Below are 24,870 nucleotides of genomic sequence, written 5' to 3'. Positions count from 1 at the left end.
AAAGATACAGTATATGAGGAAATTCATAAAGATGATATAATATTCTTGTACTTTTAAAGATGGACATTCAATTGAAAATCTAATAGTACTAGAAAGTGTTTCACTGCTTGACGTAAGAGAATATTAACAAAGCTTGTATTCTAAACAACTATAGTGTATCAGCCAAGAAAAAATGAAATACTTGCCATATTGTCAACATATTTTACAAAAAAATCACTGTAAAAAATTATTTCTCCTTTACTAATACAAAATCTATCTCATGTCTGACATTCATACATACATATACAGTAAATTTCCTTTTAAACCTGGACAATAAATAGCTAATTCCAGTATTGTGTTTTGGCCACTTTGTACACCCTAAGAAGTGGAGCTACAGTATATACAATACATAAGTATAATAAACTAAACAATATATTTTTCTTATTTTCTATATTATTTTTTTACATATAGAGGGTGTAAAAATAAAACTGCCTTTCTAAATTGAATTAAAAGTGCCTTTTGTAGTATTGGCATTGAAATATCTATTATATAACTTATTTCCATTGCTTTATTATTATGCTGTTTCTTTTATGACACGCATAAGCCATTATTTAGATTCTCTCTAAAAGGTAGTTTTAAAAATATATTATCTGCGAGAGTTGTCAATGCAATTTTCATGATCAACTAAAAATGTTATTAATGATATAGGACTATTCCAACTATGACTGGAGGGTCAACATAGAACACATATAGTCCATGTATAACTCTTCAGATACTAAACAAAGCAGTAATTGATCACGTAGAGAACACTATCATGCATTTGTAAAGAATAGAAGCTCTCAATTTGGCACGAAGAGATGATCTACTTAACATCATTGCATAGAGTATTCAAGGGGCATATCTATATGAGGTTGGCAGGGCCCTAGGTACTCTGTGTCAGGAGGGCACCAACAGACTCTGTGTAAATTAGGGTACATTACGGCATGGCACATGGCTTTTAATAAGTTGTATACCAAGATAAGTCATATAAAGTAGATGTTAATTCAAAACCTTATAGTCTTCACTACTTATTATAAAATTCAATTTTATTAAATAATCAATCACAAACATACATAAACACTTAAAATAAGAAGTAAAGAAATCTCAGAGTATTATCACCACGGTGAATAGACAGTGCACAGTCCGGGGTGACTTAAATGTAGCTGATAGTATAGCATTAATTTTGGGGTGGGGCTTAGGGGTCGTCTCTGATTTGTCAAATCTGTCAGTGTGCTCAGAAAGGTAGTTGTAAAGCACAGTTTAAATAAGTATGCTGTTCAGAGAGTATTCAGCACATAACTGGTGTGCTCAATTTAAGGACATATTTGAGACACACAATTCCTAAACAGGAGTGCCCACAGTTACATAAGTGCCCAATGCTATACTATCAGCTACATTTAAGTCACCCCGGACTGTGCACTGTCTATTCACCGTGGTGATAATACTCTGAGATTTCAATCTACCAGAAGGGGTGCACTATATCTGTTATAGGGAGGGCTCAATATAGGGACCTAGTCGTCGTTGAACGGGGGCGTCATTGACCTAGGACGCCGACCCCCATACTGTAGGAAGGAAACAGGATAGGGAGATTGTCTCTTTACTTCCTCTTTACTTCTTATTTTAAGTGTTTATGTATGTTTGTGATTGATTATTTAATAAAAATTGAATTTTATAATAAGTAGTGAAGACTATAAGGTTTTGAATAGGCTTTTAATAAGGAAAGCCTGCAATGACTTGGAAGACCAAAGATTAAAAAATATCTATCTTATTAACCAAGGTTAATTAAACATCTTCCTATTCTTTGTAATTTAAAGCTTTCAACCTTTTAACCTCCTTGATTGGAAGAGCAATATTACAAAGTCATGCAAATGTTTGGGTACCCCTGATCAAAATTACTGTTATAGTGAACAGTTAAGGAAGTTGAAAGAGTTAGAGCTGAAATGATCTCTAAAAAGCATAAAATTAAAGATGCCATATTTCTCTTGTATTATAGGCAAAAAAAAATATTTTCATCTTTTACATTTTAAAAATTACAAAAAGGAAAATGGAACAATGCAAAAGTTTTGACACCCTTGGAGATTTGTGTACCATATAACTTTGATCAAGGTTTCAAACCTAATTAGCCTGTTATGGTTATGGCTTGCTCGCTATCATTGTTAGCGAAGTAAATTCACCAGTCCGTTTTATTTCCACATTTAACCACCAGTGGAATAAGATGTGGACAATTTTATCACGTCACTGGTCCATCCTTACTACTGAACCCTCATTGGCCCTGTCTTTGACGTCTGAACCTCTAATGACGGCCCGCAGGGGTAAAAATCTTCGAGATTTACTTGTGCGGAGTCACTACGTGGCAAGGCAGCCCAGCATTCCCGGGGCAGGTAAACCTCGGCTGGGCTGCTTTCCATGTGGTGACTGTATGGGATGTAAGAATATCATCCGTGCTGCCACCTTCATGTCGTCAGATGGCAAACGTGAGTTTAAGATCAACAAATACATTTCTTGTAAATCAACATATGTCATCTACTATGCCACATGTGCATGTGGATTAATTTATGTGGGTCTGACATCACGGGAGCTACGTGTTCGCACTCGCGAACATGTGAGGGACATTGTGGCGAGGTGACGAGGTGAGACAGCTTCTTACCTTTTTGCAAAAATGTATATACTAAGTACCCTGTTTATTAAGCACTTGCAATTTATTTATTTATAGTCAGGGTATTTTTTCTACAATTTTCTCCTTGTTTTTTTTCTAGTCTTGAGGCTGCAATTCACATGCTTGTAATGTTGCATGTTTATTGAACATTTGTCACAGCTCAGTTTATTGGGTTTTTTTGTCTGTTATCTTGCTTTAATGCAAGTTGGGGGTGCAGCCCTCCTGATACTGAGGCTGAACAATTACCTGCTTCTCACTTTTTGCTGTGTATTTAATCTGGGACCCAGCTAACCACTTTACCATCCATATTGAAGTCTTGACATGACACTAGTCAGGTACAGAATATGTTTTTAACTTTAGTAGGTTAGGGACTGTCTCAGATGGGTACACCGTGACGAGGTGAGACAGCTTCTTACCTTTTTGCAAAAATGTATATACTAAGTACCCTGTTTATTAAGCACTTGCAATTTATTTATTTATAGTCAGGGTATTTTTTCTACAATTTTCTCCTTGTTTTTTTTCTAGTCTTGAGGCTGCAATTCACATGCTTGTAATGTTGCATGTTTATTGAACATTTGTCACAGCTCAGTTTATTGTTTTTTTTTGTCTGTTATCTTGCTTTAATGCAAGTTGGGGGTGCAGCCCTCCTGATACTGAGGCTGAACAATTACCTGCTTGTCACTTTTTGCTGTGTATTTAATCTGGGACCCAGCTAACCACTTTACCATCCATATTGAAGTCTTGACATGACACTAGTCAGGTACAGAATATGTTTTTAACTTTAGTAGGTTAGGGACTGTCACAGATGGGTACACCGTGACGAGGTGAGACAGCTTCTTACCTTTTTGCAAAAATGTATATAGTAAGTACCCTGTTTATTAAGCACTTGCAATTTATTTATTTATAGTCAGGGTATTTTTTCTACAATTTTCTCCTTGTTTTTTTTTTTCTAGATACTAACCATGCAGGGTGCCCAAACGTTTACATCGGCCTATGTTCCTTTTTTGTTAATTTAAAAATGTAAAAGATAAAAATATTTTTGTCTACCTAAAATCCAAAGGAAATGTGTCATCTTTAACTTTATGCCTTTTAAAGATCATTTCACTTGTTTCACCTTAACAGTAATTTTCACCAGGGGTGCCCAAGTCATAACTATTTTTTTTACTCTCATCAAGTCTAAACCTGAAATATATCATCCTCATCCTGAGCAGCATTTTATAAAGTCTGAACATATAAAATGAATCAATGTTACAGGAAAAAACGATTTCAACCTTTACGTCTAACAACGTATTTGACACTTCACATTTAATGAAACTTCACAAAAATATATGGCTGAACACAGTGGTTCCGTGTTGTTTTAGTCCATAAACCGTAGAGAAAGGAGGTAACAAGAGAAATCCATCAGCAGCTAGTATCCAAAGTAGAGTCTTCAGTAAAGGTTTTATCATAAATTGACATTCTTGGCCAATGTAAATTTTCCATGTGTCAGTAATGTAATGATGAGTGACATTTGCAGCATTTTATTTATTCCTTCATAGTCTAAAGAGCAGAATGGCTTAAGCACATACTTGCTGTTGGGTAGGATGAATATGCATCAAAAAGTGTCCAGAAGCAATCACAGTGTTAAAATGTTAAGTAGCCCCATTCCACATGCATATTCTCTAAGGTATAGTTCCATCATTGACTACGAGCCTTTGCCTGTTAGCCAGGAGATATCACCGGTTCTAAGGGGAAAACAAATTTTTAAGAAAAGTCAAGTATCCCATATTAGTTCTGCTGAATGGCTGAGAGAGACAACAGGTGGAAGTATCATATTAACAAAACTGTTTTCCAGATCTGTAAATTGCACGTTGAGGTCAATTGTCCCTGTACTTCATGGTTCTGACCCTAGTTACAAATATTAATTTATCTTATCTATCATATTTCTGTTATGTGGTGTAATAGATAAGTTGGAAATAATCTTTTTTTTAAATCACTTAGGATATTTTCACAGGATTTTGGACAGTATTTTGCATTTGTGTGTGTAACCCAAAACCAGAAGTGGGTACAAGGTGTAATGGGGTACAAATCCTTTCATAGCTTTTTATGAATAGCTCACACTCCCGGTTTTGACCTACAAATACTGATATATACTGACCAAAATACTCATGCATTAATGTTACCTTATTATTAGTAAGATACCTGGCTTTATATTGTGGCACACAATGACACAGCTATAATAAGGGACTAACAATAGTGCACTGTTAAACATCACATATGAACTTACTTGCAATGACGAACAAACATCCTATGTTGATTGAAGCATTAAAAAATGTAAAAAAACATTAGAGATCACAACATTTAAAAAAATATATTTATTACAACCTTTAGCAAATATTATTGTTGTGTGCCATTGTTGTTGGGTTGCTACAGAATTAGCTTTTTGTGCTTCCAGTATTTTGTAGTTTGGATGCCTTTTCAATATTTCAGGACAGCTGAACTCAGGGCAACCACTTTGTATAACAGTTGAATGCCAGGAGTTAGAAAATAACATCTACAGTGATCTAATGATCACTAGGGTAGATTTATCATCCAGATGAGATATCTAAATTCAATATCAAGTTGGGACAATCATTATACACTCCCTGACAGAAGGTCTGTCGCTTATCCATGTTATGTAAATAAAAGCTTATAACCCGACTTTAAATTCATCCATTGGTTTTAGCAATTACTCTTTTGAAAGCTGAAACCCTCCCAAATTTGGTTTAGGTTATGAAAATAAAGTTGCTGCAAAGCTGAAATATTGATCATTTAATGAACACAGAAAGGTCAGATTTTGTCAACACAAAGTTTTGTCGTCCACAGAACATAATGTGAAATTCAAACAAATAATTAATAATTAAAAAAATAATTAACTAATACAAATATATGTTGCATAACATTGGTGAATGAAGTTGTGGTGCTATTAGAGCCATATTCAATATTTTGTGTGACTTTCATGAGCTTGAAGTACTGCATCCATGCAGTTCAACAATGATTCATACAATTTATTGATGAAGTCATCAGGAATAGCAAAGCATGCAGTCTTACATGCCTCCCAGAGTTCATCTAGATTCTTTGGTTTTGTCTTCCAAGCTTCCTCTTTCATCCTACCCCAAACATGCTCAATGATGTTCATGTCTGGTGACTGGGCTGGCCAGTCCTTGAGCACCTTGATCTTTGTTGTAGAGATGGATGTATGAGCTGGAACACCATCCTGCTGCAGAATTTGACCCCATTTATGATTGGGAATATAAGAGGTAGCTAATACTTCTTGATATTTTAGGCTATTGATATTGCCTTCCACCTTGTAAATGTTTCACACACCCCCATACTGAATGTAACCCCAGACCATGATCTTTCCACCACCAAACTTAACTGTTTTCTGGGTGTATTTTGGATCCATACAGCTCCAGTAGGTCTCCTGCAGTATTTGCGGCGGCTGTGGTATAATTCAACTGAAGATTCATCAGAGAAATCCACCTTCTGCCACTTCTCCAGCATCCATCTGTTTAGCAGGCTGTGGGACTTGGCAAATGCCAGACGTTTTTTTAATTGCCTTTTGTTTAGTGCTGGCTTCTGGGCACTGATTCGACCATGGAGGCCATTTCGATACAGAATCCTATAAACTGCTCTAGTTGACACAGGGACTTGAGGTGGCCAGGACTGTTGGAGCTCTGCTGCAGTGGAAGAGGCGCTGGCTTTGGATTTTCTAACCAACAAATGTTCCTCCTGAGCAGTTGTCTTGCGGGGTCTGCCGGACCTGGGCTTGTCAAAAACATCTCCAGTCTCTTCAAATATTTTTTTAATTCTTTGTACTTGACACTGAGACACATTAAAGGTGCCAGCCACCTCTGCAGTGGATCTGGTCCTCAGCCTCTTGATAATCAAGGCATTGGTCGTAGGGTGGATTTTTGGCATGTTGTCAGAGGTCAAGTTGCAGTTCAAGTGAAGGTCTGGGGTGCTGGGTTTCTTTTTTATAGACACCCACTAATTAAGCGATCATTTAGTGAGCACAGGTGAGGATGTAAACTAGGACTAGGTGCATTATATGACAAAGCGACAAAACTGTTGTCTTGCCAAAATCTGACCTTTCTGTGTTCATTAAATGATCAAAATTTCAGCTTTGCAGCAACTTTAATTTCATAACCTAAACCAAATTTGGGAGGGTTTCAGCTTTCAAAAGAGTAATTTATAAAACCAATGGATGAATTTATAGTCAGGTTATAAGCTTTGATTTACATAACATGGATAAGCGACAGAACTTCTGTCAGGGAGTGTAAGTCCTCGCTCCTACTTGTGATTAAAAACTGAGTGCAATCCAATAAAAAAAATCAGATAGTAGTCACCGCTATGTTATTCAATGAGGTAGTTTCCCTCTCAGCTGTAATCAGGAAGAGGAAAAATCATAGTAAGCTGCATATGGCAGCGAATATCGCATGAAACTCATCACTGCAAGTCTACGAGTGCAAGAAAAAAAATCGAATGGTACCTGGAAGGGGGGTATGCCATAGGATTTTTTTTTTCGCATCCATAGACTTATATTGGCAAGTCTCTTGAGACATACACATATAACCTACAAAATAGAGATGGGCGAATAGTAAGTGTTCGTGTTTGGATAATGCTTACCGAATACTGAGTATTATTCCAGTATTTGTCACGACAAGTAAAATGCTCAGTGTTCCCACTGACTTGCAATAGGTTCGTTATTCATGACGAATACCAGAATAGTACTTTAGAATTCGTTAGAGATAATTCATTACGGAGAGAGAGAGAGGAATTCGGAGGAATCTGTTACAAAGAGAGAGAGAGAGGAATTCGGAGGAATTTGTTACAAAGAGAGAGAGAGAGGAATTCATAGGAATGAGAAAGAGAGAAAGAGCGAGAGAGAGTGAGAGAGATTGAGAGAGAGAGAGAGAGAGACTAAAAATAGCAATCTGCGGCTGCACCAGAAGTTGTGTATTACATCAGATGCACGAATCCTGGCGCTTTGTCTCAGTTCTTCCCATTTGTCCTGGTGAGGAGTCATTTGGGTTTTTGGGGCTCAGGTCAGCTTTGTAGTGTCAGGTGGCATGTCCAATTTTGATTGAGTTATATTCTTTTAAAACCCTGATGACCATAGCTTTAACTTTCCAATTTGTGGTAAATATACAAGTATATGAATATTTATTAGTAATATAAACTTTAATGTATGTATTGTATATTGCTTTCACAAACTGAAAATATTTTCCTTCTGAATTTGGGGAAAAAATGCAAGTGAAAATTTTACAAAATTGTGTTAAGATTAAGCTTACTAATAATGTAGTATTTAAATTGTAGGAAAATATCCTGCAATTACATGGAAATGGAAAGTGACAAATCACCCCAAAATATATACCAGATTTTTCGACGTACTGTACCATAAGATGGATTTAACTTTGAGGGGAAAAATTGGAAAAAAATTGCAGCAAAAATATATGGTAATGTTGTTCTGTTATGGGAGGAATCTGCTGCTAACACTGTTGTGGAGGTAATGTCCCCCAATTATGTACTATTGTCCCACATCCTGGGCCCCTTGCAGGTATTTACTGTATTTCCACTATCCTGGTACATATGTCTCCCATCCTAGGTTATACTTCCCTCATCTTGGTATATATGTCCTCCATCTTGGTGTATATGTCCCTCATCCTGGTATATATGATCCCCATCCTGGTACATATGTCCCCCATCTGTGTATAGAAGATCCCCATTCTGCTATATTTGATCCTCATCCTGGTATATATGTCCCCATCTGTATATGTATATATGATCTCCATCCTGGTACATATATTTCCTATCAGATCTCAGCTGCCATTTCAGAAGCTACTCTTGAAAAAAAAAAATGTTACTTTTGTGTTACTTACATGTCTCACACTATTAACGGCCCCTTTAATTTAAAATAAGCTCTGAAGACTCTCATACAGATCTGTACCCCTCCCATAGCTCTTAACAGCTCATTTGCATATTAAGAAAATGTTGATATCTCTAAAATGAGACATTGGATTTTAGATATAAGGTATCATTTTATTCAGCTTCCTATGATCTACATGCCAAATAGATGGCTAATCAGGGCTGATCCCACTGACAGATTCTCTTTAAGATCTGATTTCATGGTGATTTGTGGTAGGCATTTGTGTGTTCTGTGGTTTGGTTATTAAAATGCAAATCATGCTAAAATGTTGTTGATAGTAAGTTCTTTCCCAACTTTTCTAACATGGTTTCATCGTTCTGTAGCACACATTCATTTGGAAATGTTACAATGTGTTATCCCACTATTGTGCTTTTAGTTGTTATAGGTAAAACCTTTACTTTTTCCCTAAGTTTTTTCCCAATAATAGCTCTCCATCTTCTTTTAGTTTCCTAACAGTTTGGAACACAAACATTGTTTCTGTCAAAAACTACTTACTCAACATCACGCTTGCGTATCGATTTTCCTGATGCCATGACTTCTGCTACCTTGGACACTATAGGGTCATAATTCATGCTGGCAACTGCAATTACCTCATCATTTCTGGAATACACAGAAATAAAACACAATCCACCATTTTTAGTATAGGAATGGTAAATTCCATATGTTAAAATACTACTTTTGAATTATCTAGATTAAAAAAAACAGTGTGTTTGTGCCTATTGTTTGTTTTAGTTTTGTTTTCTTTTCTTCTTTTTTAACAGAAGCTTCAATCTTGTCAGTAACTACAAAGAGATGGCCATGAATGAACTTGAAACCTTCAATCACGTCTTCACCTGGCTGGGGAAAGATCTTTTATTCCTTTTCCTCATTTGATGACAATGAATGTGCCTATTCACAAGCCCAGTGCTATGAAAGTTTGGACGCTGTATAAAATGTAAAAGAAAACAAGACTGCGATGATTTGGGAATCTCTTATAGCCGTATTTTATTCACAACAGAACATAGAACACTGATCTGAAGGTGTGAAGTAGATTTTTTTCTATTTCATTTTAAAATAGTAACTCATTTAAAAATTAGTTGGCAGCAACACATCTCAAAAAAATCAGGAAAGTGCCATGTCTACCATTTACCAGTATCCCCTCTTCTTTTGTCAACAGTCTGTAAACGAAAAAGTGAGAGGCCCAATTGTTGGAGTTTTGAGAGAGGAATGTTGTACCATTGTCTGATGTAGGATTGTAGATGCTAGACACTCCAGGGCCTTCTTTGACAGATATTTCATTTCATAATGCACCAAGTGTTTCCTATTGGTGAGAGGTCTGGACTAAAGGCAAGTCAGTTCATCACCCAAACTCTTCTGTGAAGCCATGATGTTGTGATGGATGCAGTATGTGGTTTACCTTTGTCTTTCTGAAATATACAAGGTCTTCCCTGAGATACACAGAGTTTGGATCAGAGTATATATTTTTCTAAAACCTCTATATAGCTGCCCATGCAACCCCATATCATCAGAAATGCAGGCTTTTGAACTGTTCACTGATAAGCTAGATGGTCCCGCCTTTCTTGAGTCCACAGGACACACGTTCATGTGGTCCAAAAAGTACTTCAGATTTTGATTCATCTGACCACAGAAAAGTTTTCCATTCTGCATGAGTTTTGGCTAAGGGATACCAGCAGCGTTTCTGGATTGTGTTGATGTATGGCATCTTCTTTGCATGATAGAGCTTTTACTTGCATATGTGGATTTCATAGCAAATGGTGTTCACAGATACGGTAATTATTTCTGAAAGTATTACTCAGCCTATGCAGTGATTTGCACATTCTTGTTTTTAATGCAGTTCCACCTGGGGACCAACAGATCACAAACATCCAAAATTTACAGTCGGCCTTGAACCTTATGCACATGGATGTTTTCATAATTGTTGCATCTTTTAAAATTTACATTGAGGTCCATTTTTCTGAAATAGTTCCACAATGTTTGGATGAATTCACAGATTGGTGAACCTCTGACTATCTTCGCTTCTAAAAGACTTTACCTCTCTTACTTGCTTTTTTTATACAGTCATATGACTTAATTGAAAATTGACCCTCCAGCTGTTTTTCATTAGTGCCACTCTTTTTCAAGTATTTTGCTAACACTGCCATGACATTTTTGAAATGTGTTGCTGGAATCAATTTGTACATGAGGGCTTTGGGTTTTTTTTTTAATAAAATGAATAAATGTCTAGCTTTCAACTTCTAATCTCTATTCATTGTTCTGTAATGAATAAATATAGCTTATGACTTTCAAATCATTGCATTCTTTTTCTTTACATTTTCACAGTATTCTAACTTTTTTTGAAGTTGGGGTTATATTATTGACTGTTATGAGTTGTATTATTGAGCAAAAAATGTAGAATTACTTTGAAACCATGATTTTCATTACACTAATTACAAGCTGCTCATTTATCTTCATCTATTCATCCTAAATGGATTCTAATAACTAATATCAGTGACTCCACCTCTTTACCAGTTTTAGGATGCATATATACTGCACAACTATCGGGAACAAATTTCCTGATCATCGTGCAGTATAAACAGGCTGCAGATCACCTGAACAAAACACTTGTTCATTAGGTGAAATGATCTTTTAGATGCCATTCTGTGTGCATGGGAGCAGTAGTTTAAACATGCTATTAAATGTCTGACAATCATAAGATATGTAGCCGATCAACGATTGTTTAATGCTGCGGATTGTTCAATATGAACACACCTTTAGTTACAGGCCACGAGAACACATTAGGCATTTGAGTTTTCTATCTCAGTATTTGTAAGTAGAGATAAGCTGACCTGTGGAAGTTCTGCTTGGCGGGTTAAGCCGGACTTTAGATAAAGTTTGGTTCTGGACCTGAACTTGACCTAAACCCCAATGGAAGTCACTGATTGGGCAATTGAGTTCTCTTCCCACATACAGACAGACATAAACTGAACATTTCCGGAGCTGGGTAAGTGGCTTTTTCAATTTTTTTTGGGGGGTGCACACTACATATGATAATGCTCTTGTTACCCCCAGTGCGAGCCATTCAAACACTGTAAACATCCCACACAGGGCTGAGTACCGAGCGTACCCAAGCACAACAATTCTTGAGCAAATGGTTTGCATACTTAAAGCTCACAAACTGAACTTGAACGCTAATTTTTTCTAAAGCCCATGTTTCGTACAAACACCGAACTATACTTTTCAAGTTCCCTCATCAGTATTTCTAAGCCAAAACCAGGAGTGGGTAAAAATGCAGAAGTGGTGCCCATGTTTCTATTATACTTTTCCTCTAATTGTTCCACTGCTGGTTTTGGCTACAAATACTGGGTAAAAAACTCACTAAATACTCAACATGTGAACATGGCTTTACAGTATATTTGTTTATCTGATGGACTTGAACTGTCCATGGTTTACATGAACGGTGATTTATCTGAATAGCTACAATGTAATACTACATTTTCTTTGTGGTGGCTGCAGTGCATTTAGCTGGTCACTGGTTTCCGCTAAAAAAAAAAAAGTTGCTTGTCAATGATATTGGGAACTAGACTCAAATTTACTCTATGAACGTTGTTATTTGTGATAAGGCACCTTTCTTTCATTGGAAGTACCCTATTAACTACCTTTTTTTCCTTTTTTTCTTTTCTACAGCCAAATTATGTAACCTGGACTCATCGAGGTGTCCCTGGATCTGAGAGCCGAGGACAAGACCTGCTCTAAAATTGCTGCTTCACAAACAAGGCCAACACCAGCCATTGTATTGTGACTGTTAGAAGGTTAAGCTATGCTGTCCATCCACCATGTCAATTAATACATTTATCTATATTTTTCTTATTGTATTTTTTAAAAACAATTGCCATAATATATTTCACATTTTACAAAACAAGAATACAAGAACTTACCAAACGGCGCTCTTCTTCATTTTTCATATATATATATTGTAGCAGATATTCACACTTGTAAACTATTTGTGATTCACGGAAAACCCACAAAATACTGATTTGTATGACATAATTCACAAAAAAAGTAATTAAAAATTAATTCTAATTACTGTATTAATGGATTGCTATTATTTATTATTTTAGTCCCAGATGATCCAGGCTGAATAATTGCTTTTGAATAATCTGTGCATTTTGTGGTTTAATAACCCATTAAATACAGTAATTCCAAAGTGTATCATGCAAAACTGTGAGGATATTTCCTACATTCCGTTACCTTCATGTCCCCAGGATTAGTGAATTTGTAATGGTTACAGAGAGAACATCAGAAAGAAATGCCATATAGTTTACATGTAGGTCCCACCATGTAGACTGAACAACAGAGTTACCAACTGACAGTCATAATAAAGAATTTGACACATTTTCTTTCTTACAAAGTGAGCAAAAAATTCTTGAAAATTTACATTTAGTTTGTAAGATGCAACTCGTTTGAGTTTAGTGACTCGAAGGAATAGTTAGACTCTGGCTCAAAAGAAGCATTTGGTTGGTCAACCAGTGTATTGTGCAATTTAGTGGCATACTTCCGATGGAGGTAGACTGCACACATGCTATGGAGCTACTGAGTTTGGGGGGTCCCAGTGCTGAACAGCAATTGCCGAGCATCTGTCCACTGTTCTGTAAGGCTAGTCCCTAAGCCATATTGCTGATAGAAGCCCTGCTTATTGGCCAGTAGGAGCATCTAACCTTTCTGGCTAAACTCTTCTGTGACTTCATCTGTGCGGCATGACCCTGTCTAAGCATCATCATTCTCAACTTCTTCTGCTAATTGCGCTGTACTGACGCAACTGCAAAAAAAAAAAAAACAGCTTAAGCACCACTTGTCTGACTTTGTATGTGAATGTTTTTTGCTTTTTAATCCCTTCCTGACACGCTCTGTATATGTAAGGTGAAACTTGGATGCTCCATACCCAGCAGCTGCTAGCTGTTTAACACAGCAGACACCTGCATGTCATTGCTGCTATTGGAGAGGTTTTTTTCATTAAATCAAGGAGTGGGAGGCATTTGGCTTTTTGTTATTTAGTGTTATAATTTCTAAATATGCCCTTGGCCTGATATTTTGTAACAACTCACACACAAATATATGTTACAATTTAGAATGAACTTTAAAGCTGATCTGTTTTTAAAAGTAAGAAACCACCGATGCCACTCTGTTCCTTAAAGGGGTAATCCAAGGCTAAATTATTTTTATAATGAGCCAAAAAACTAACAGGCCAGTAGTTGCTATCTAGTTAGTTTGGCGCCAGATTAGAGTGGTCACTGACCACTTCTACTGGCAATTCAGCTGCTCCCCATCAACAGAGCAGCTCTTCTTCTTTCGCGCTGATCTGTCGACAGGGCATGACTGCTGACATCATGATGAATGACATCCAGCTTCATGCAGCTTCGCAGTCAGGAACCAGCTGTCAGTTATCATGATATCGGCCGTCAAATCCTGTCAACAGAGCAAAACGGAACAGAAGCTGCTTCTCTGTATACGCGACATCAGCAATAGCCACGGACACGGACTTGCCGGCAGGAGTATTCAGTCTCTGCTCTATGCCTACTGTGCCATCAACACAAGGAAGAACAGGCAGGTAGTTAGCAACTACCTGCCTGTTAGCTCTTAGGCCCAGCATAAAACAATTAATATAGTCCAGAATAATCCTTCTAATGGGGATTTATCAAACATATTTTAAAGAAATTAGCTAGGTCTCAACATTCCCAATTTCTATGAGTATGATTTAGTGTAGGATAGTCATATTTAATTTTTAAGAGTAGAGCCATAAAGACCAATCAAGAAAATTATAATAATTACATTTAATTTCTAATAATTTATCTTCTAAAACAGTGGTTTTAAGTCAGTGTTTAATTTATCACTGAGCCACCAAAACCATAAATATCATAGGCCTGTGCACAACTCATGTATATATATATATATATATATAGATATATATATATATGTATATATATATATATATATATATATATATATATATATATATATATATATAAAAATATATCTATTTTATCTGTTGTATAATTACATTTATATTTATACATTTATAAATGCATTATTCATTGTACAAGTGTTTGTAAGGCACAGTGGAGATAGCGCTTTCGTCTTATATCAGGTATGTACACTGCAGCTATATCAGTTATTCATTATACATACACTGTGTAACCTGAAAGTACAGCTAGAGGCAAAAAGTAACTAATTTGTCTGTATAGCTACAATCTACACGATAAATTAGGTTGGGGCAGCCGAGACATTGAGTCTCTTCTGCCAGCTGTAAGCCTTTACCCTAATGACTAATTATAAATCTATAGCTGGCGGCAGTTTAAATACGCTCTGTCATGTTGTAAGTAGTGACATAATGATGTCAGACTATGTAGCCACAAAGAGCTATATAGTTATAAAATATAGCTAAAAATGAATTTGCTTTTATGGCGAAAATTATAACACCAATACCGTGTATAAGAAAGCTAAGGAATGTTTTATTCACATGTCAAAAAGGGATCAAGAACTGCAAGTCACTAATAGTTAGAATGATAATAATTAAAGGGATTGTCTAGGATGAAAAAAAGAGTCTCAATTTTGTTTTCTAGCTACAGATCCATTTTTTTGCATGTGCGGTGTCTGTAAATGCATCCCGTTCCTATTCAAATATATACATCTGCAATTCCAGCACAGTCCAAAGACTGGAGTTGTTGTTTCAAAACAAAACAGCTGAGTTTTTTTTCTAATACTGGATAACCAGTTTAAATTGCCACTTTAAATCATACAAATTTGACTTATCGTCCGGTATGTACCATGGATGCCACCAAGATATAAGGTCAAGTAAGTAACTCTGTTGTTTAGTGTATGAGAAACCAAAGAGAGTAACCTTCACCCTGGAGACGTGTCCCTAAGTATTACCTCCATTGATCTACGCAGGATGTCATCTCACTATTGGGATACAAGCGCTTTTTGGATCTCCTAAATAGCAAAATAATTTATAGCTTTACACAAGCAGTTTACACTTCAAATACCATTCAGCATTCCCATCAGCAAAAGGGTAAAAAAAAACAAAAAAATAGTATTAAAAATATATACTATCAGTTAGTGTTACAAATATTCACTTATCTCTCCAGATATATTTATGAGACTGAAGAAACCCCCATGAACCAGATAAGTACCGTATTTTTCGCTTTATAAGACGCACCTGATTATAAGACGCACCCCCAAATTTGGTGAAAGAAAAGAGAATTTTTTTTTTTAATGTTAAATGGGGTCCATCTTATAATGCCAGTGTCCCTCTAACAAATCATATAGGGTATATGTCCCTCATAGCCCCCCATCCTAAAATTAGCCCCCTTAATCTGGATATGGCCCCCTTATATTGAATATAGCCCCCTTGTGATGGCACCCGTTCACCTGTGCTGCCTATGGCCCCCTATGGATTGCATACATTCCCCTGTGCTGCCTATGGCCCCCTATGGATTGCATACATTCCCCTGTGCTGCCTATGGCCCCCTATGGATTGCATACATTCCCCTGTGCTGCCTATGGTCTTCTATGGATTGCACACGTTCCCCTGTGTTAGATAGCGCCCCCATGCTGCTGCCTATGGTCCCCTATGGATTGCACAAGTCCCCCTGTGTTAGATATCGCCCCCATAGTGCTGCCCATGGCCCCTATATAGATCGCACAAGTCCCCCTGTGTTAGATATCGCCCCCATAATGCTGCCCATGGCCCCTATAGATCGCACAAGTCCCCCTGTGTTAGATATCGCCCCCATAGTGCTGCCCATGGCCCCTATATAGATCGCACAAGTCCCCCTGTGTTAGATATCGCCCCCATAATGCTGCCCATGGCCCCTATAGATCGCACAAGTCCCCCTGTGTTAGATATCGCCCCCATAGTGCTGCCCATGGCCCCTATAGATCGCACAAGTCACCCTGTGTTAGATATCGCCCCCATAGTGCTGCCCATGGCCCCTATATAGATCGCACAAGTCCCCCTGTGTTAGATATCACCCCCATGGTGCTGCCCATGGCCCCTATATAGATCGCACAAGTCCCCCTGTGTTAGATATCACCCCCATGGTGCTGCCCATGGCCCCTATAGATCGCACAAGTCCCCCTGTGTTAGATATTGCCCCCATAGTGCTGCCCATGGCCCCTATATAGATCGCACAAGTCCCCCTGTGTTAGATATTGCCCCCATAGTGCTGCCCATGGCCCCTATATAGATCGCACAAGTCCCCCTGTGTTAGATATCGCCCCCATGGTGCTGCCCATGGCCCCTATAGATCGCACAAGTCCCCCTGTGTTAGATATTGCCCCCATAGTGCTGCCCATGGCCCCTATATAGATCGCACAAGTACCCCTGTGTTAGATATCGCCCCATAGTGCTGCCCATGGCCCCTATAGATTGCACAAGTCCCCCTGTGTTAGATATTGCCCCCTGGCAAAATAAAACCCTCTTTCCTTACCTCCTCCAGCGTTTATCTCCCTCCTGTATTCCTCCGTGCTTCTCTTCCTTACTTCCTGGTTCTCAGTGCGGTCATGTGATCGGCACAGCAGACTGAGATCTCTGTGTGCCTGATCATAGTGGAAGCAGGGACACGGGGAGAAACGCTGCAGGGGGTAAGTAAAGCTTTTTTATTTTAGAATGAGCAGCAGCATGGGGGCCAAATCTAACACAGGGGGGCATGTGCCATAACAGTGGGGCGCAGACTCATATAATATGCACCGCTGCCCCAGCCCCTCACTGCGTGCGATTTCAGCACCACCGGCGATGGACAGCGGCTGTGCATATTATATGAGCAGGAGCAGGAGATCAAACGCTGCCGCCGCAGCGTTCACCTGCCCCCAGCAGCGCCCCCACCTCCTCTGGACCCTGCAGTGTACATATATATATACCCACCCCCCTCACCCCCCCCCCGTATATTTGGCTTATAAGACGCACCCCCTACTTTCCCCCAAAATTTGGGGGAACAAAAGTGCGTCTTATAAAGCGAAAAATACGGTAGGTTCTCAGATGTATGATCTTTGTATATCAACTGGATCTAAAAATATTGTGTCAATATTGATGGTAAAAGACCAGTAGATTTTGGTATAATGCATATATAGCAACCAAACCTGTCCATCTCATTACATTTTAAATAAATGAGACAAACATAAATGTTATCTTTTACAGTCATCAGAGGCCCCCAAAGCTCTATTTGTTGGTCCAAGGAAAAATGCAAGTTTTTGAAAACTATAATTATTGGTTATGGTTCTGAGTTCTGTTTGACCCCTTAATGATCTGTGACATACATTTTCATCATAAGTCATTGCAGGATGTATCGAGCAGGCTCAGGAGCTGAGTCTCCTGCATACGGTAGATGCCGGATGTGTTATATTGCTGGCATTTGCCTGTAAAAGTAGTGGCCGGAGCATGCGCCCATCAATTCTGTTAACCATTCAGTTTCCTCTGGTAGTGACTGACAGCAGCATTTTAACCCCTTCATGACAGGCCGATTTTTCGCTTTCCGTTTTTTTTTCGCCATTCTTTTTCTGAGAGACGTAACTTTTTTATTTTTCAGTCAATATGGTCATGTGAGGGCTCATTTTTTGCGGAACGAGCTGTACGTTTAAATGAAACCATAAGTTTTACCATGTAGTGTACTGGAGAAAGGCAAAAAAATTCCAAATGCAGAAAAATTGCAAAAAAAGTGCGATAGCACTATTGTTTTTGAGATATTTTATTCACTATGTTCACTATATGGTAAAACTGATGTGTGGGTGTGATGCCTCAGGTCAGTGCGAGTTCGTAGACACCAAACATGTATAGGTTTACTTTTATATAAGGGGTTAAAAAAAAATCGGAAGTTTGACCGAAAAAAGTGGCGCACGTTTTACGCCATATTCCGTGACCCGTAGCGTTCTCATTTTTCGGGATCTATGGCTCAGTAATGGCTTATTTTTTGCGTCTCAAGCTGACGTTTTTAACGGTACCATTTTTGCGCAGATGCTACGTTTTGATCGCCTCTTATAGCATTTTGCGCAAAAGTGGCGACAAAAAAACGTCGTTTTGGCGTTTGGAATTTTTTTGCCGCTACGCCGTATACTGATCAGAATAATTGAGTTTATATAGATCGGGGGTTTCTGAACGCGGCAATACCAAATGTGTGTATATTTTTTATTTTTTTAACCCTTTAATTTTCAATGGGGCGAATGGGGGGTGATTTGAACTTTTAGGTTTTTTTGTTTTTTTTTTTAATTTTTTACAACTTTTTTTTTAACTTTTTTTTTATTTTACTAGTCCCCTTAGGGGGCTATTGCGATCAGCAGTCCGATCGCACTGTACTATCTGCTGATCACAGCTATACAGCTGTAAACAGCAGATACGCTCTCTTTCTCTTTTGCTGTGCCGCTGGCACAGCGAAAGTGAAAGCAATTCATGTGTAGTACAGGAGTCATCACATGATCCTGTGCTACCATGACAACTAACGGAAGTCATGTGATCGCGTCATGTGACTTCCGGTATCGGGCGGTAAGTAAAAGTTTACCGCGATCACGCTTATAATGGCGCTGTCACATATTGACAGCACCATTTAAGGGGTTAAACGGCACGAGCAGATAACGATTCTGCTCGTGCCTAGCAGGCACACATCTCAGCTGTGAAAATCAGCTGAGATGTGTGCCGATCACGGCATGCTGCCGCCAGCAGACCGCGGGCAGTAACATTTTGACCGCTAGGACGTAATTTTACGGCCCACGGTCGTTAAGGTGTTAATGGAGTGATTTGCACCCTGGCTCTCATCGGCCACCCCACAACATGATCATGGTGAGCCAAAGGCTTGCTCTGACACCCAGCCTGCCAATGGCTGCAATCTTAGGCCTCCTGTGAAGCTCAGATAAAGGCAGTTACACTACAACAACACACAAGTACAACAGGTTCAAGTTGCCTAAAACAACTAAAAAATAAAGCAAAAAATAAATGTTTTAAAAATGTTAAATAGATATAAAGTTGCAATAACCTCCCTTTTCCCCATTCAAAACTGGAAAAATGAATGAAAAAAAATAAAAAAGAACATATTTTGTGTCATGGGGTCCAAAAAAAGTATTTCATCAAAATATAAAATGACAAACTCTATATTGAGTAACAAAAGGAAAAAAAAAAAGCTTGAATAGTTACCATTCTTCCCTAAAATTTACAATAAAAAGAGACCAAAATGTCTTATGTACCATAAAATGGCATCAATAAATACTACAGTTCAGCATGCAAAAAAATAATCCTTCTCCTTTCTCCGTCGACAGAGAAATAGTTATGGTTCTTGAAGGAAAGGGAATCTAAATCACAATCAGGAATCTAAATCGTTTGCATTAAAAGTTTAATTACTGTTTACTAGGTCTTATTATTGCAATATAACAGCTTGTTATCTCTTATCTCTTCTTTGAATACATTTTGATTCAGCTCACACAATGGTATTTTTCAGCAACAGATGATTTTAAGAACAAGTTGCTAAATTTCCCAGACAATAGTAAGCAATTACATGGATTCATCAAATGATTTGAAATATATAACTCATGTTCCATACCTCGTATAAAATGCCACAAATTTTAATTCTTCAATATCTCCTTGAATGATAACATCATCAAATCCTTCCCCATTTCCTAAAAAAACAAGGTATTTTAATATAGAACTGTAATATATATTGGTTTGTGCTAGAATACATTACTCGTGCATGCTGCTATTACGTGTAGCCACAAACTTGATTGCAAAGACCAACTCTGCATATTATGTCCACATTTGTAAACATTCTTGTTGTTGTACCAGTGCATAAGAAATGACAAAATAAATTGCAAAGTAGCTTTCTTTTTAATTTTCTAAAAAATTGCTAATTTGTCCTGTTTGTACTGCCCAATGAAGATCTCTCAAACACCCTAAAAACCACTTTGTAGTCCAAAGAACAAAAGGGTGGTCCTGCACCAATCCGCGTTTTTACCTGCGGTACCGCATGTATCCGGAGAGATGTAGCTGCAAAGTGACTAATCCAGAGCGGGGGTGCACATCAGCAATGAGGATCCGAAGGTAGTAGGAGAGGTAGGGAAAAGACCGCACTCCATCCGCTATACTTGTGCTGGAAGACGTTTATTGAAACAGGTGCATGGGTGAAAAGAGGGCCGGAGGCAACCTGTCAGCTGGCTCCCAAAGAGAGGACGATGGCCGTTTCGCCTTAATTAGGCTTCCACGGGTCCCGAGTGCGGTCTTTTCCCTACCTCTCCTACTACACTTTGTAGTCCAATGTTGCACTCATACATGTTTCCATCCGTATTCTACTTTGGAAAATTAGCAAGAAGTAGGAGGCTGATCGAAGAAAATATAATTGCAGACTCAGACTGGAAAGAGTTGTCCATTGTCAGTTTCCATGTTTGCATGTTATTATTTATACAAACTGTAAAAACCTAAAAATAAAAAAATCATCTATATACCTGCATATCGTATGCTCTTTCCAAACATCGCAGTCCACAGATAAGGAATTGTGTTGATTTCCGTGCCTTGAGCTAACATGTTCAGTGCTGCAATGCGACCTGATCAAAAGAGAGCAGAGAAGTCAGAGTGTTAGATTTTTTGCCTCGTTCAGATATCCACTTTATCCACATACAAGAAAAACAAACAAATTAATTTCAATCAGAGCTTCATCCAAGTGTCCTCAGAGTTTGGAAAACGCATCAAAAACACTTGTAATCTGTTTATATGTATATAAACAAGTTCAGATCAACTAAACAAAGAGTTTAAGATAAAGAGTTGCACACCAGTCACAATGTATAGGGGAATAAGTTCAGATCAAGTCCGCATCCCGAACTGAACTTTATCTAAAGTCCACCTGAAACCGGTGAATGCAAACTTCCCCAGGTACGCTCAGCTCTAGTGCTGATTTATACATGGTATCTTTTTTGGAGGTTTTCCTATATATACTGTAAATCCCTCAAAGTCAATTCAAAACTGAACAGGCCCGTAAAAAATAACTTTTGTAAATCACTTTGAAAAAATTGCTGTTAAACCTTAAACCCTTCTAATATTTTATCAAAATAAAACAATATTTTTCAAATTATTCTCATGTAAAGAAGATGTATCATAAATGTTATTTATTAACTTTTTTCCTGTGGTGTGATTATCTAAGTTCAAAGATTGAAAATTGATCATTTTTTATCATTTTTGTCATAAACAAATGCAAAAGATATCAACCTAAACGCATCATTAACATTTCATATTATCAAGAAAAGGCAATGCCAGGGATATTGCCAAATAAACAAATGTTTAGATGTCAGATTTGAAAAATCTGAGTCCAATTTAAAGTCCAATTTAAGCGGCTAGTAGGCTAAAGTGTCTCGTAATTCTCATTAATTGAGTTATATCCTAGAAATGATATCTGCATAAGCTCCGAGTTGCTGTATCTGCTCATCATATGGTTCTGGATGCCTGAGCTGGAGATCATTTTGTTATTGTGCAGTTATGATTACCTTGCATATGGGCCATCTGCCAGTGAGGTACATTGACTTTTTTGTTATTTCGGAAAGCGAGTGGGAAAGTTACAACATCTCCTGCAGCAAAGACACCGGGAACGTTGGTCTGCATCATCTACAGGAAAGGAAAATGATTATGTATAATGTCATTATGCTTCATATGAGTGAATTAGTTTTACTTCTTCTACACAAATATACACTGCAGAGTTACGCTGGAATTGATGTACATTCAATACCTTATCTTTGTTCTGTCCCCATTTAAAGGCGATTGAAGATATGTAGTTGTGCGATGTTGTGAGAATCTTACCTTCGTTTTCCAATAGGTGAGGCAGAAAGGACCAGAGCGCTCCAGAGTTGATGGATTAAACATGCACACGCTAAGATGAAACGACGGTTTACTTTCTCCAAAGGTTAAGGACATGCATTGGTACAGTGGTCCAAGTACCTGGCATTGTGGTTATCTTGTGATGTTTGTCTCTTGAGCCACCAAGGTCAAAAGACTTTACCTTTCTGCAGTCCAAATGAGGATGATGTGATTCTCACAAGCACTGGCAAAAACTAAAATGGATGCCAGGAACTGAGGTGCAAACAGGGTAATAGACACTCCCTTTTGCTGGACAAAAAAAGAAATGGGGAACAGAAGGGCCTGACCAGTAGGTGGCAGCAGAGGACAAGCATGAATAACATAAATAACATACTATACATTAAATAATAGTGGATATGAACATTAAAAGTAACAGTTTTAAAGAAAACAGGTAGGAACAGCACAATCTTTTTAATATCAGTGCTAGAGAAAAAATGAAGATTGTAGCAACAGAAGGAGATCAAAAATGACATTTCTAACAAATACATTTTCGAATACTGGGCCCCATTAATTGGAATGTGTTGTTAGAAAATGACTTGTTAAAATAAAGTTTGTATGCTAATGATATTTCCACATTTTTTGTGATATTTTGCTAATTTTCCATGTCATTATCAATGAAAAAAAATGTATTACACTAAACATCACAAAGGGCTGATACTTGTAGAGATCATTTCTCAGCAGTCATTTCATTATAATCACAGGATAAATTATAAAGAAAGGTAACATACTATACCTCACCCAGTGAACCCTCACAATTCTCCTGTAGACTGACTGTGAGCCCTTGGGGGAAGGGCCTTCTCTCCTATACCAGCCTGTGCCTCACCCATCCCCTGTAGACTTTGAGACCTCGGGGGCAGTGTCCTATCTCTTTCTATACCAGTCTGTGCCTAAACCATCCCTTGTAGACTGTGAGTCCTCGGGGGCAGGGTCCTCTCTCCTCCTCCTGTACCAGTCTGTGCCTCACCCATCCCTTGTAGACTGTGAGTCCTCGGGGGCAGGGTCCTCTCTTCTCCTCCTGTACCAGTCTGTGCCTCACCCATCCCTTGTAGACTATGAGCCCTCAGGGGCAGGGTGCTTTCACCTCCTGTACCAGTCTGTGCCTCACCCATCCCTTGTAGACTGTGAGCCCTCGGGGGCAGGGTGCACTCTCCTCCTGTACCAGTCTGTGCCTCACCCATCCCTTGTAGACTGTGAGCCCTCGGGGGCAGGGTGCACTCTCCTGTACCAGTCTATGCCTTGTATGATGATTGTATTTGTTTTTATTATGTATACCCCTTTTCTTGTAATGCACCATGGAATAAATGGTGCTATAATAATAAAAAACAACAATAATATTGTAGGATCAAACCTTTAAAAATAAGTGATTACCCATTTCTGATCTGCAAATTGACTCATCCCCAGGCCACAGAGCATGACTAGAAGAGATCCCTTAAGTCAATCACCAGACATTATTTTCATATGTCCAATTCATGTAAGCCTGGGGTCAAATGTGCATATAAAAAATATGGTCTGATTTTAATCCAAGACACTTGGATGATTTTTTTCTCACTTGTCATCCGTGTGCTGTCAGTATGAAATCCATTTTTTTTACTTGGCAGCTGGACCATTTACTGTTTCTTATGTTACAGAATTAAGGCTACTTTACACACTGCGATATCGGTCCCGATATCGCTAGTGTGGGTACCCGCCCCCATCTGTTGCGCGACACGGGCAAATCGCTGCCCGTGCCGCACAACATTGCCCAGAGCCGTCACACACACTTACCTGTCCGGCGACGTCGCTGTGACCGGCGAACCGCCTCCTTTCTAATGGGGCGGTCCGTGCGGCGTCACAGCGACGTCACTGAAGCGTCACTGAACCGCCGCCCAATAGCAGCGGAGGGGCAGAGATGAGCGGGACGTAACATCCCACCCACCTCCTTCCTTTTGCATAGTAGCCGGGAGGCAGGTGAGGGGAGCTTCCTCGTTCCTGCGGTGTCCCATGAAGCGATGTGTGCTGCCGCAGGAACGAGGAACAACTTCGTTACTGCTGCAGTAACGATTTTTAAGAATGGACCCCCATGTCGCCGATTAGCGATTTTGCACGTTTTTGCAACGATGCAAAATCGCTTATCGGTGTCACACGCAACGGCATCGCTAATGCGGCCGGATGTGCGTCACAAATTCCGTGACCCCAACGACTCCGCATTAGCGATGTCGCAGCGTGTAAAGCCCCCTTTACTCTTTTCCATAAAAATCTGATATTTATACTGTGGCATCAGATTTTTTTCTCTCACCCATAGACATGAATGAGTCAATCTCATCTGATTTCTGGAGGAGAATTGTGCATGCTGCAATTTTTTTCACACACAGATTTTGTAAGTGAGAAAAATTGGTCATATGCACTGCCCCATTGAAT

The 24,870-nt window shown here is 38.6% G+C and overlaps 1 protein-coding gene across 5 annotated transcripts in view; it reads right to left on the bottom strand.

Moving 5' to 3' along the window:
* Positions 1–1,653: 1,653 nt before the first annotated feature.
* AIFM3 (AIF family member 3) overlaps positions 1,654–24,870 on the bottom strand; it is a 122,269-nt gene continuing 99,052 nt past the window's right edge. For 3 of the 5 annotated variants that reach the window (XM_075324579.1, XM_075324602.1, XM_075324586.1), the window contains 6 exons: positions 22,107–22,224; positions 21,075–21,173; positions 20,180–20,255; positions 9,117–9,221; positions 4,941–4,961; positions 1,654–4,398 (listed from right to left, as the gene is read on the bottom strand). In XM_075324579.1, coding sequence (XP_075180694.1) covers positions 4,359–4,398; positions 4,941–4,961; positions 9,117–9,221; positions 20,180–20,255; positions 21,075–21,173; positions 22,107–22,224 — 459 coding nt within the window. In that variant the 3' untranslated portion in view covers positions 1,654–4,358. The remainder of the gene's footprint in view (positions 4,399–4,940; positions 4,962–9,116; positions 9,222–20,179; positions 20,256–21,074; positions 21,174–22,106; positions 22,225–24,870) is intronic. The other 2 variants (XM_075324594.1, XM_075324610.1) reach the window with 1 other exon arrangement.

Source organism: Anomaloglossus baeobatrachus, chromosome 1 (assembly GCF_048569485.1).
Source record: "Anomaloglossus baeobatrachus isolate aAnoBae1 chromosome 1, aAnoBae1.hap1, whole genome shotgun sequence".
Taxonomy (NCBI): Eukaryota; Metazoa; Chordata; class Amphibia; order Anura; family Aromobatidae; genus Anomaloglossus; species Anomaloglossus baeobatrachus.
This window is presented reverse-complemented; position numbering and strand designations above follow the sequence as displayed.